At 41.0% G+C, this 14469-nt stretch overlaps 1 protein-coding gene across 3 annotated transcripts in view; it reads left to right on the top strand.

Annotated features, from left to right (window-relative positions):
- Window positions 1-7: 7 nt before the first annotated feature.
- usp47 (ubiquitin specific peptidase 47) overlaps window positions 8-14469 on the top strand; it is a 100828-nt gene continuing 86366 nt past the window's right edge. The window contains exon 1 of one of the 3 annotated variants that reach the window (XM_048607000.1): window positions 8-86. In XM_048607000.1, the coding sequence (XP_048462957.1) occupies window positions 48-86 (39 nt within the window). In that variant the 5' untranslated portion in view covers window positions 8-47. The remainder of the gene's footprint in view (window positions 87-14469) is intronic. The other 2 variants (XM_048606998.1, XM_048607001.1) reach the window with 2 other exon arrangements.

Below are 14469 nucleotides of genomic sequence, written 5' to 3' on the forward strand. Positions count from 1 at the left end.
CCCCCCCCCCCCCCCCCCAAACCAAACCTCTTCTCCTTCTCCAAGACATGGTGCCCAGTGAGGAGAACCAACTGCTACCCACAGAGGTGAGGCCCGGACAGCTGTTACAAAGCAGCTTGCGGCGGGGACCTGGTGATGTTCTACTGTCTTCAAGGCACTGTATGAATGTTGAAGACTTGTGTTGGCGAGGGGAGCAGTCTCAGCCTTTGCTGCTATTCTCCCACCACCCAACGCCTGAGCTGGCTTGGAAGGCAGGCAGCGTAGGTCACATATATCACCCCACAACCTCCGGGATGGAGGAGAGGGCTTTTGTTGTCCGCAAAATTTAGAGCAAGGATACCCTGCTATCCCTGTATTTGGGAGGAAGGGGGAATCAATTGCTACCCCCTTTTAAAGTAAGATGAGGGACCCTTAGTATTTCTCGGTTTGGGGTGAGGATGGCGGGGGGGTGAGGAATTGCTGACATTGAACTCCTACCCCAAATCCACAGGGAGCAATGATGATTTAGGGTGCAGGGGCTGATGCTCATTCTCCTGGATTTGCGTGGAGAGGGTAGATGTCATTTCTCTTGGATTTGGAGTGATGGTGGGCTGATGCTGGTCCCCTGGATTTGGTGGGGGCGTGGGTAGGTAGCTGATGTTGCTACTGCTAGAATTGTAGTAGTCGCATTGCTCTTTCTTTATTTAGGAGTATATCTATGCAGCTGTCGCCTGCACCAGAGTGGGCCTCTGCTGACCTACACCATCACTCCCCTGCAGATGTGTTGGGCCCTATGCTGCTCCCGACTCTTGTGGATGAAATGTTGTGGGGTGTTCTTTGCTGCTTCTACCAGTGTTTATATGCTGCTGACTTCCCCACTATTCATGCCCGAGTATAGATATGGCTATACTACTCTGCTTGAGGGCCAAACTGTTGCCCGTGAGTGGAAAGGCAGTGGAACTCCCTTGTTCATTCCAGATGTGAGATGGGCTCCACTGTTCTCTCAAATGATTAGAAGTTGTTACTCTGTTACACTTTTTAGAGGAGGGGTGATATTTCTCACCATGTGTTTGAATGTGCTACTCACTGTTTGGAGGTGGGGGATGGCTACGCTGCTACCTTTTTGGTATAGGGCAGGGCTATGCTGCTTCCAGTTGGTTGGGGGTTTCTGTACAGTTGCCCCTCAGAATTGTAGGGGCGTCAAGTGGTGGGGGCATGAGAAGCTCCCCTGCTGTCTGGGAATTAAGGTTGTTGTACTGCTGTCCTTGAGTGTGTGATGGACTGACTACCCTGGGCAGTTGAGGGCTATGCTGTAGCCCAAGGTATTGGGATTCATGAGCTGAGCTACTTTGTGCTTTTGAAGACGTGTACTTTAAGCGTAACCAGACTTTCTCAACATGTGGAATGTCATCATTGTGCTAAGATAAGCACTGTTACAAAGTGGTATGCTACTCTATCTGTTTCTCCCTATGCATATGTATATTTATATCTAAAGCCAAGAGAGTGGACTCTGAATGCAACAAGCTTTTTGACTGGCATACCTTACAGTGTACTTTGTTCTGAGGGGTGCTGGGGAAGTGCAGGCTCTTGGCGTATGGGGGAGCCCTTGTGTCAGGTAATGATTGTCTGTTAACAGCCTAGGATGCGTTTGCTTGAGTTAAGCTGCCGTGTGCCTTGTTTTTGTTCCCATTGGTTTGTAATGTTATTGGTGTATATGAAAGTTTGCCGTATGCTTTTCATGTTGTGCTACTTGTTGAGCCATTGCTAATGCTCCTGGATTCTATTCCTCAGTATGGTGCAAAGTGCTGTTGACTAAAAATTCTAATATATTTTATTTCTTGCTACATTGCCACTGTATATTAGATAATATGGTATGAGCTCTGTGGTGTTCAAGCACTTGATGTTTCATCCTTTGCATGATATCTATGCATAACTCATTTGTTCCATTGTAACTGTTCACAGATGTTTGCTTCATAACTTCAGAATTAAGTAGTAATTCTTAAATGCAGACTTTGTTTTCCACTTTCTCAATCAAATATATTTTTTCATTTTCCAAGATTTCGAATCCAGGACAACTGCAGCTTCCTGCTGATTCATTACTGAACATACATGTGCCAAGAATTCTTTCTGTCACCAACTGCATCCATATTTACTCCATTTTCATTTATTGATCTTTGTTCTGCTGATTCATCTTGCTTTTTTTTACTGAGTTTGAGAAGACCTAGAATGGACACTGTCCTAATGAAACCAGCATCCTTTCCCTACATTACAACTCATGGTTGATCAATCTATCACTCCGGTCTGGTGATGCCTGTTCCCTCCTGGTCACCACAACTAACAGATGGAATGGCGAGCTGTTATTTTATGTGCCATAGCCTGTCTGTAAATGGGAATCTGACCACGAGCTAATGACATAAAGCAGCATTTTGCGTGAGCTACTCATAACTAGTGTGGACTTAAGCAAATATAGGCTATTTGGCCCACTATGAATGCTCGTTCCCCATCCCCAAATATTTGAATCACTATTCTGTAATGTGCGTTTAGACTTATGGTTGTGCAGGAAAAGATGCTGTTCACCATCTCTAACACCAATCTCAACTCTGGGAAAGTGCTGTTTAGATAGAGACATCCCCTCAGAACATGGTTACATTATAGACTATTCTACTTGCAGATAGTAATTATTTGCCTGCTTTGGCGGGTAGGGCAACTCTCCATTATCTACGTATATTGTAGTTAACAACAAGTGAAATGTTCCTAATACAATATCTGAAATAGAATGTGTCAGAAAGACCCAGCCGGCCATCTCCTCATGTGACCTTCAGGCTTCTCTGCCAAGGGTCACTGGACCCGAAACGTTAACTCTGTTTTCTCTCTGGATGCTGTCAGATCTGCTGGGTTTCTCCATAATTTCTGTTTTTGTTTCCTTTGGGGGAACCTGTTTAGCGTATTTGTTTCTCTAATTTAAGCTGTAAAATGCATCCTTTGGAGAGATTTATGCTCATAGTGCTGCTATAGCCTGCTGTTAAACTGAAGTTGTAGCTAAAGTTCAAAAATTTTTGTCATTCCAAGTGAATTTTGACAACTGCAAATGTTGCTTTTTGAGGTTAGCGTAAGGATAAATTATTTGAATTTTCATGCTTCCAGTCTGAAATTCCCAGGTTGCATTATGTGCTGATTAACTTTCTCAATTTCTAAGTTTCACCCCTATTATATGTTGATTAAACTTCTATATCTTTGAAGCTTATTGAGCACATTCATTGGGTTTATTGCTTAATGATTTGTGCACTGTCATTCCTTCTTTATGGATTCAGCGTTTCAGCAGAAGAAGCTCTCGATGTGATTTAACAAGCTGTCCTTTTTAATTAATGCATTGCATTCCATGCTAGCCTTGCTGTTTGTTGAAGTTATTCATGATTTTGGATTTTAAGGCAGTTTGGATTAATCAATCTATCGATTAAAATTCTGCCTCTAATGGTTTTAATGAAACTTCTGCCTTTAGGTCTTTCGAACTACAAAGAATTGTTTTGTCTGGGTGTTACTTGTGTCATTTCACAAGTCTGTTTCTGTTTTACGTGCTTACTTAAGTTTCCCTTTATTAACATTATACACTTACAAAAGTTATCTCAGTTTTATCAACCTGTTAATTTTTGCTGCCTCCGCCTCATTCTGAGCAAAAGATTGAAAACGTTATTGCACTGTTTCTGTTTGTACTTGGTTAATGTGCAGCATGTAGTACTGACTACATAAGCTAATTAATCGGCTAGAAGCCCTTAACAGTCATTGCTGGTCAATTTAATAAGTAACTATCTCTGTTTGAAAACTCACTTTATTTTTCTTTTGATGTAATTCAGCCCAATACTGCTTATTGCTGGAATGCAAGTAGTGCTGATGAAAGTTAATTTTAGATGGGGACCGATTATTTTACGTCCATGAGTTCTCCCCAGTTGTTTTATTTTATTTCAGTTTTAAAGTTCAGGTTAATTACTTTTGCGGTGGCAACCTTCCATCTTGTAAGACAAAAGCTTTCCCTGTCGTGGTCTATCATGTTCGGTATAACCTGGTGTTGCTCAGTGACCCACTCTGTCATGGCAGTCGCTGCATTATCTGCAGAAGAAGACAGTACGCTCAGAATATGGATGATTCACTGGCCTCTCTTCTCTGTCCATCTCTGCAACTAGCTGAGTTTTTAGTTTCTGCTCACCTCTTCCAGTCAGCGTCCAGATGTCACAGCCATCAGCAAATGTCTCGCAGTTGTCAGTGTCAATACCTGCATTTTCATAACTCACTTGTAGATGATCATGGAACAGAGTTATGGATGCCTAGGAGATTTTGACCCATTTATCAGTTCACCATATGAAAGGTGTTTGGATATACTGTTGTTATCCGTCTGATGAGCATGGCTGAGCTGGTGAAAATGAGTTTGACTTAGCAATGACTGTACGTTGTTGAATCGTTGCACTCCAGGACCTCTGAGTTGGTGATCTTCTTGACCTAGAGATGGTGTGTATATATCCAAGACAGCGCAGGTGGAAACTGTTCAGCTTTTTCTCATGCCTAGCAAATGTTATCCAGTCCTTATTACTATAGAGGAGTATGCTGAGGATGCAGGCTTGATAGATTCGCAGTTTGGTGATCTCAGCCCAATTGCTGTGTTCCACACCGTTACTTGGTTTTGACATAACAGCTGTAGCTTTTTCCATGCATGTGTTGATTTCAGCATCAAGTGACATGTTTCTGGTGATTGTGGAGCCTAGATATCAACAAATTTCAGTGTCACATTTTCAATACTGATAGATGGTGGTATGGGTAAATCCTGGTCCATGACATTTGCTATGTTGATGCTGTTTGAAAAGCTCCATAAACTGGAGAATCTGTCCATTTGCTGCTGAAAATGTTCCTTTGTTAATGCTAGTGCAGCACCGTCAACTTGAGTAACTTTCTGATGAGTACTTCACACACACTTGTCTCAAACCTTAGGTGAGTTGGCCTGAAAAGCCAACCATCTGTTCTGCTGTATAGTTACATACCCTCTGTAGTGATTTCAAGGCATATGCCAAAGTGTGTTGGTGCTAGAACATAGCCCTGTTTCATTCTACTGTGAGTCTTAAAAGGTTTTGATTATCCTGTCATCAATATGTCAATGATATTTCACCTCATTACCCATCAGGGAGTCAATTAATTCACAGTCAGTGCTGTGGTAGCTGTATGTGCGTGGAGAATGCTGTTCAGAGAGTCAGACCTGGTGATGACCAGATCTGGCTGGTGCCAATGACTTGATCTTGGATGTGTCCTGAACACTTTTTGGTGTGGTTTGTTCTGAAAGTATACGTTCAGTACACCACCTTATGGTAGCACCAAGGGTCAAATGGTTTCAGTCTATTAGTGTTTTTTTCCCCAGGACGTGCTGCTTCAGGTAGGAGAGTCTTTTCCATTGGTCCCTGCCAACTCTAGTTCTGAAATATCCCACTTGGTGAAGATATTCTGACTTGGAATTCTGCTAATAGCACTGTCAAGCTCCTCAAAAAATGGTCTTTTCTCTCTAGAGTGGAGCACTGAGTTAAGCGTAAAGAGTGATGTGGTTATCTGACTCCATTTGAGTTTGAGAGGCAGATGAAAGCAACATGATCTGAACCATGTGAGTGAGGAACTGCAGTTTTCTTAGTGAAGGCCAATCCTTGCTAAACATTTACTATTAACTTTCCCCTGCCAGAACAATATATAATGCTTTTTTTGCTAGTGTGATCTCATGTAAGAGTGTTGTGTTGAAGTTGAACTTGTCGAGTTTCATGTTGATCACAACTTATTACACAATGGTATCGATCTGTTACATGTTTTCTACCAATCCTGTGCACATGGTCCTACTGTACCAGCTTCTCATTGAAGAATTAATACCTATCTTTCTTGTTTGTTTCATTTATCTGGTGCAATGAATTCCAACCACATGTTGAGCAGAAAACTCTAAATTGCAATCACCTATTGAAGCAGATGGATTATGGCAGATCAGCACCTTACGAGTCACTTGGGGTGGGTGGTGACTAACTAGTAGATTGTAGGGGATGCCACTCACTGTTGGAGAATGTAGTACCTATTCTCTATGCCAATCAAAATGGGTTTATCACTTGCAACTCTTGTCCTCTATGTTGTGTTCATGCTTTGCAGTGAAACTGGAATAGCCTCTCCGTGGCATGATTTGTACAGACCCTGGGCTGCTCAGGCATTAGGTTCCTTCCCTCGACTTGTTGAGTCCATGGGATGCGAGCAAGCCAGTGGAATGTGTGGTGATTTGCAGGAGTTGACAGAAAGATTATGTGCTTAGAAATCATTTTACCTTTGAGCTCCACTCCAGACTTTTTTGACAAGGTTAACTCCCTTAGCCTTCCCAGTTCCTGATGTATCCACAGGGCAGTGGAGTTATTGTCATTGTTGGAAGTTTGAACGGGATGTGCCCACATAAACAGGGATATGACCACAAAACATTGTGACTGTAAATCACTGCATTATCTGGAGGCCAACCTTCTTCTCTGTTCCTCTGAAGCTATAACCTGAACTGCAAGAGATCGGTATCATTGTAAGATCATACAAATAAGAACTAGAAGTAGGCTGTCCTGCCCCTCAAGTCTGCTGAGCTATTCAATAGGATCATGGCTGCTGACAATCCTCACATCCACTTTGGCCATTCCCCTACAGATCAAGAATCTATCTATCTCCACCTTAAATATAACCAAAGACTCTGCCCCACTGCTCTCTGTGACAGGGAATTTCAAAGCCACTCAACCCTCTGAAAGAAGCAAATCCTCATTTCAGTCTTAAATTGGCACCCCTTTATTCTGTGACTATGCCCTCTCATCCTAGGCTTCCCCATGAGGGAAAACTTCCTCTTAGCATTTACTCTGTTAGATCCCTGAAGAATTCTACATGATTTATTGAAATCAACTCCAGTGAGTAGAGGCCCGACCTGTTTAACCTTTGGCCATGAGACGACTACCAAGGATCATCCTGGTGAACCTTCTCTGGACTGCCTCCAACTAAATTATATCTTTCCTTAAATAAGGAGACTAAAAGTCTTAGAATTCCAGATGTTGTCACAAGGAGGCACAGTACATAACTGCTGGGGAGGCTTTGTGCAGACAGGTAGTCATTTGGCTTTCTTTTGTTTATTGCTGCTGTCCAGAAGTGTGGGAAAATAAGCAAAGTAGTGCACAAAAGCAAATCGTGCTAACTGTAGATACTGACTTTTGATGCACTGATGTTGTAATCCATTGGGAAAAGACAGTTCGTTACGGACAACGTGAAGGTGGAGTTTCATTATGTAAAATTCTGTTGCTGATAGTTGCAATGGAATGGGAATGTGCCGCGACATGGATATTTAACAGATTTATGTTTATAGCTATCACATTCTCCATGTTACTGATAGGTAAAGTCGTGCAGAGCCAGGGCAATTAAAATTTGGTCATATTTCTGCTGTTATCTATGTTGGTCAGAAATGATAACATTCAGAATGGTGTACGTTCATTGAGAAAGTACTTCAGTTAATATTGAGGAGTTATGAGAGTAAATGAAATGCAACATTCTCTTTGTACACTCAGTTCCACTTGCTGCTGATTGGAAAGTTTCCGGAAAGAAGATAGTGGCATTATGAAAAGTACCCCCTCATTTTATTCCTACAAAATATTACCAAATATTTTAAGAACTTTATGGAATGATAATTATGCAGATAATTTCTGGTACTTTCAGTATTCTGGTTTAAAAGCTGCTTTTACAGTAAATATTTAGGTGCAACCAGATCACCATTTTATTATGAAGATATATTTGTATGTAGTACACACTCAACCATCTAAAAACTGTAAACCTAGATGTTTATATGTGAGGAAATGAATGGCTAAATATATGAATCTGTACAACCAGAGGTCAGATGTTGACAGTTCGGGATAAGACAATAAGATACCATATACCAAGCTGTGTGAAAGCTGATGATTTCCGCATACTGTTGGATTTCATGCGGTTTTGGCTTCCCCATTTTAAAAAGGATATTTATAATGATTGGGTTCAGAGAAGATCTTCACGTTAGATCCTAAAACTTGAGGAAAAACATATGAAGAAAGATTGATGATCCTGAATCTTTTCTTTTCACAAAAATGTGGGGAAGGAGAATGATCACTTTTATGGAAGATTTAGAAATGAAAATAATTTTTCTGAGAGGTTTGCCATGCCAGAGTGTGTTTTTGTTAGATGCATGTTCATGAATGTTTCCAGCAGATCCATTCTAGTGTTTATGTTCCACACAAGTCTTCTCATCACCCTTCTTCCTCTCCATATCAGAATGCTGTTTTATTTATTTCTCCTTTGTGTTTCTGTAGCTTTCCCTTAAATGGATTTCTGCTATTCACTTGAATTACTCCCTGTGGTAGCTCATTCCACATTCTTATCACTCTGGGGTGATTCTGACAAATTATCTTTTGAATTTATTAGTGACCATCTTGTGTATTTGATCCTTGATTCTGCTCTTAGTCACCCAAATCAAAATGTCTCACTGAAACTCATTTGCAGCATATTTCTGAGCAATACTACCAGCAAACTATTTGTTGCCTCACACACTTTAGCCTCAGTAACAATGTAACAATGTTCTTGTGGGTCCAAAAACCTGCAACTTTCTTTTCAGATTCACAATGTCATGTGGTCACATCCCTATTTGTGTTCTGCAAATTGTTTCCAGTTTACGTTTTCTGTTTTCTCCCCACTCTGCCACTGAGCCTGTAGTTAATCTTTTAAAATAAGATGACTGAACAAAAGAATTCAATTCTTGTGATGGAGTTGTTCTATAAGTTGAGGTTGAGCAGGGTTTTGCCAGCGTTCATTGCAATTTAGAAAGATTGGAGGTAATTTTATTTGAGCACAAGATTCTGAGGTAGCTTGACAGATGCTAAGAGCATATTTTTCCTCATGGAGGAATTTGGAATTAGGAAAGTAATATTAAAATTAAGTTTCTCATTTAAGACAGTGATGAAGAAGAATTCATATTTGGGATCTCTGGAATTCGCTACATGGTAGAGCAATGTAGATTGGGTCATTGAATATATTTAATGCTGAATTGGATTGTTGATTTACGGTATAAGGGAATCAAAAATTAAAAATGATCGATTGGAAAATCAAGTTAAGGTCACAATTAGGTGAGCCATTATCTTGCGAATAACAGAACCAGGTTTTATGGCCTGAATGACTACCTTCTATTTCTTATGTTCTTATGAAATAAATTTTGATCTAAAGTTGACATTGCTACATGTTCAGTAAAAATCATTTACCTCATTCTTTAACTCCTGCTTATTTCTCTCTCTCCCTTCCTCTCTCTCTCCCTTCCTCTCTCTATCTCTCTCACACCCCTCCGTCTCCTTCCACCCTCAAAAAAAAATTCATTTTAAAAAAAAAAGCTCAACCCATCATTTGGTGCAAGTATTAGAGGTTAACACTTGTTTAAATTAAATTTTGGGGTCATGCTCACTTGCTATATTTGAAGACGCCATCTAGGATGGCAATGTGGTGTAGTTCTGAGGTCTTGTTAGAGGTGCTGGCTTTCTGATGACCAGTTTGACAATTCAGGTGGTTGTAAAAGTTCCTTTAGTACCACAGGAGGCAACCTGGCAATGCTCTGTGAACTGACCAGCATTTGTCTGTCATTCAATTCCACAATAAACAGGTTCACTGATAATATTTGTGGAGCACCTACGGTCGGTTCGCGACAAACAACAACACCTCCCAGTCATGAACCACTTCAACTCCCCCTCCCACGACATGTCCGTCCTGGGCCTCCTCCAGTGTTACAACGATGCCACCTGAAAACTGGAGGAACAGCACCTCATATTCCGCCTTGGAACCCTACAACCCAATGGTCTCAATGTGGACTTTACGAGCTTCAAAATCTCTCCACCCCCGACCTCATCCCAAGACCAACTCCCCCCTTCGTCCCCCGCCTCCTTGACCTGTCTGTCTTCTGTTCCTGTATCCACCTGCTATCATCGCCTCCCCCTTTCTCTATTTATTTCAGTGCCCCCTTCCCCTCCCCCCACTCTGAAGAAGGGTCCCGACCTGAAACGTCAGCTTTCCTGCTCCTCTGTTGCTGCCTGGCCTGCTGTGTTCATCCAGCTCCACACCTTGTTATTGTGAGAAAGTACTGTGTGCCGTTACAGCAGCACTGATTACATTTAAACATTACAGCATTTTGGGACTTTGCAGCTGTAATGAGCACTAAATGAAAGCATTTTTAATTTTTAAGCTGGAAATTTCATGTTCTTGTTGGGAAATAAGGTACATTAAGTAGCCCAAATTTGGTCAATGCTGTATTTATTCTGCAGATGTTTCCTAAAGCTGGGATTAGCGAAAGGACACCAAAATTTGCCTGGTGTACAGCCATTTCAATGTTCCTTGTTTTTTGAAATGTTAAAGCTTGTTGGAATATAATTTCAGCTCCCACTGTTGTAGAGATTTACTGCAAATTTTTTTTTTTATAAACTGGCAAGGTGACAATGTTTAATGCAAGCTATGGGAGATTGAAGCTGTTGGATAGGTGCCATGTGGTTGTCATTTGGTGGAACTGCTGCTTGTTAGCATCACTGCTTCCAGAGTTGTTGATATTTTCTTTCAAGTTGTAAGATTACATACAAATATAATATTTGATTCCTTCATGTGGAAATTTTAAGTGTTGGTAAAGTGATAAATATGCCACTTGCACATTGCCAGCTTTTATCATTGCTGTAGCAATTGCCTAGGTCCTAAACTCTAGGGTTCTGCTCCTAAGTCTCTTTCTGCCCCTCTCCCCTCCTTTTAAAATGCTGTTTAAAACCACTCTCTTTTACTAAGCTTTTAGTTATCATGTCCTAATGTATAAAAACCGAAAGAACTGTGGATGCTGTAAATTAGGAACAAAAACAGAAGTCGCTGGAAAAGCTCAGCAGGTCTGGCAGCATCTGTGAAGAAAAAAATCAGAGTTAACGTTTCGGGTCTCTGACATTTTTCTTCACAGATGCTGCCAAGACCTGCTGAGCTTTTCCAGCGACTTTTATGTTTTATTCCTAATGTATCTTTGTGACAAATGTAAAATTGAGGCGTTTTAGAATATTTTACTTCTTTAAATGCTGTGGACATACCATTTGAAGGCTTGGTCGGCACTTCTTTTAAAATTTAAATGTGAATATTTGCATAAAACAAAACCCTAGTGACAATATCTTGCAAATGTAATCTTCCTGATTTACTGTTTTGCTTTCAGTAAAAAAGAGCACTCTTGAATATTTACACAGTGTAATATATCTTTGGACCGGGGTGAAAAGCTTTGCCAAATGTGTTTCCGACTTAATGTACAGCTTGACATTTTTGCTGCCTATAATCAGTGATTCAGTGCTGCGTTTGACGCAATCTGAAAGAGGTCTAAAGTTCCATAAGCTAATGATTACCTTAAGTTTTTTGTAATGAAAAAATTAAAGGGAATTTTTTGTAAGACTTTTGTAAGTGATGTTGTAACACAGTGTACCCAAAACAAGTTAGTTGTTTTAATCCCATATATAGTATTAAATCTTTCCATACACTCTTGCAATGTTAAACATGCTGTGCAGTACAGCAAAAGTCTGTAGGGCCAGTTGCATCTCTTCGTAGGGACTACTCATTTGTGCTTTTGATACAGTATGTTGTTTCCACCGCTTCGAGCAGGTGTGTTTTCTTGTTCTGAGTTATCTTGGTATTGTAGTAAGCTGTGGTAAATCTGCCTGTCAAATGTGCTAATCTTATTAAAAATGAGTCACAGACGATCTTGACCTGTTGTAGGAAAGTGCTCCATCTTCTAACCAATGTGTAAATGATGTGGACAAGCCAAGTGTGTGGACAGATTCATAGTACATGCAGTATCGTATGGATAAATGAGTTTATTCAATTTAATAGCAAAAGCAAGAAGGCAAATTATTAACTGGCTATAAATTGAGAGAGGGAAATATGCAACAGGACCTGTGTTTCCTTGTACGCAAATCATTGTAGATAAGCATGTAGGTGCAGTAGGAGGTAAAGAAGACTAATGGTATGTTGGTTTTTGTAGCAAGGGAATTTGTGTACAGGAGCAAGGATGTCTTCCTGCAACCATTACAGGGTATTGATTAGACTACACCTGGAGCATTGTGTGCAGTTTTAGTCTCCTCATTTAAGGGAGTGCAGCAAAGGTTTGCTAAACTAATGGCAAGTTTGTCATATGAGGAAATGTTGAATCAGTTAGGATTATAATCACTTGAGTTACAAAGAATGAGGGATTCTCATACAAACCTGTAAAATTCTAACAAGACTAGACAGGACAGATGCAGGAAGGATTTCCCAAAGATGTGTGGTTATTTACATACAAATTAAATTTTCCATATGAACAAGTCAGGATGTATGAGGTAAGTTGGCTTTAGGCTTCATGGCCACAAACAACTTGTGTTTTTAGGGTGATGGCTTGTTTTGGCACAAAATCTTGTAATCTGCTGTGAGTAAGAAGTGGTGCTGTTGTACTGGACGTTGAACTGAAGGGATCTGTCTCTACTGTTGGCTGCTCACTAGTTCTGGGCGGTGAGCCAAGTCACTAGGTCTACTGATGACCTGGAGAGCTGAAACCATTTTTTATTCCTCCTGGTTAGTGTAGCATTAGGTTAGTCTACAAATACTGCCACCCAGATTTGTGAAAAGATCATTAAAATCTGACATATGCAGAAGTGAAGAAGATATTGTCTGTTCTATATCTGGTTGAAATTAGGTTTGTAGTATTAAATGGGAGACCTTTATTTTATTTTAGTAGTGATTTGGGAGGATCGTAAGATATAGGAGCAGAATTAGGCCATTCAGCCTATCGAGCCGTCTCCTCCATTTGATCATGGCTGATATGTTTCTCAACTCCATTCTGTTGCCTTCTCCCCGTAACCTTTGATTTCCTAACTAATCGAGAGCCTATCTTAAGTATATTCAATGACTTGCCGCCACAGTTTCTGCAGCAATCGGTTCCACAGATTCGCTACCCTCTAGCTAAACTTGTCCTCATCTCCGTTCTAAAGGGCCAACCCTTAACTTTTTTTTTAATGAATTCATGGTTGCGGGTGTCAATGGCTGGACCAGCATTTATTGCCCAAAGTGCAGTTAAGAGTTAACTGAGTCACATGTAGGCCAGACCAGGTAAGGATTGCAGATTTCCATCCCTGAAGGACGTTAGAGAAATCAGATGGCTTTTCCCCTGACAGTCAGTAATGGTTTCATGATCACCATTGAACTCTTCCTGATTATTGTTGAATTCCAATTCCATCTGCCATGTGGGATTCAAACCCAGTTCCCCTGAAGTTTACCTGGCTCCATGGATTAATATCTAGTAATGATACCCCTACACCACTGCTTCTGAGGCTATGCCCTCGGGTTCTAGTCTCTCCCACTAGGGGAAATGTCTTCACCGCATTCGCTTTACCTAGGCTTCTCAGTATTCTGTAAGCCACAATGAGATCACCTCTCATCCTTCTAAACTCCATTTAGTGCAGTCCAAGTGTCCTCGATCACTCCTCCCATGACAAGCTCTTCGTCCCTGGGAGCATTCTTGTAAACCTCCTCTGGACCTCCTCCAAGGTTAGACCTCCTTCCTTAGATAAAGCCCAAAACTGCTCAAAATATTCCAGATACAGACTGATGATAGCTTTATACAACCTCAGCAATGCATCCCTGCTCTTTCATTCATTTCAAGGGGCTAGAATACAAACATTGCATTAGCGTTCCTAACTGCCAACTGAACCTGCATGTTAACCTTGAAAATATTGAATCCCTTTGTACTTCAGATTTCTGCAGTCTTTCCCCATTTAGAAAATAGTCTTACCTCTCTTTTTCCTACCAAAAGGCATAACCTCTCACTTTCCCACATATACCAATTCCACATATTTTTCCACTCAGCTAATGTGTCCAAGTCCTTCTGCTGCCTCCCACTTCCTCAACACTACCTTTCCCTCCACCTATCTTTTGTGTCATCTGCAAACGTAGCAACATTCCCACAGTTCCTTGACGTGGGTAGTTGATGTATAATATGAATAGTTATGGACCTAACACTGAGCCGTGCGGAACTCCAGCTGCCAACCTGAAAAAGACACCTTTATTCCCACTGTCTGCCTTCTGCCAGTGAGCCAGTCCTGTGGCTGTGCCAGTACCTTGCCCCTAACATCATTGGTTCTTATTTTGTTTATCAGCCTCCTGTGTAACACCTTGTCAAAGGCCTTCTGGACATCCAAATGGATCACATCCATTGGCTCTCTTTTGTCTGACTTGCTCGTTACCTCCTCGAATAATTCTAACAGATTTGTTAGGCATTAACTCTCGTGCAGACGGGAAACCGTGCTGACTTAGCCCTGTTTGACTATGCACCTCCAAGCACTCTGCAATCTCATCTTTAATGGACTATCAAATCTTATCACCTGCCCAAGTCAGGCTAACCAGACAAAGACTGTTTTCTGAGATAAC

This window comes from Rhincodon typus, chromosome 17, assembly GCF_021869965.1.
Source record: "Rhincodon typus isolate 14 chromosome 17, sRhiTyp1.1, whole genome shotgun sequence".
NCBI classification, from domain to species: domain Eukaryota; kingdom Metazoa; phylum Chordata; class Chondrichthyes; order Orectolobiformes; family Rhincodontidae; genus Rhincodon; species Rhincodon typus.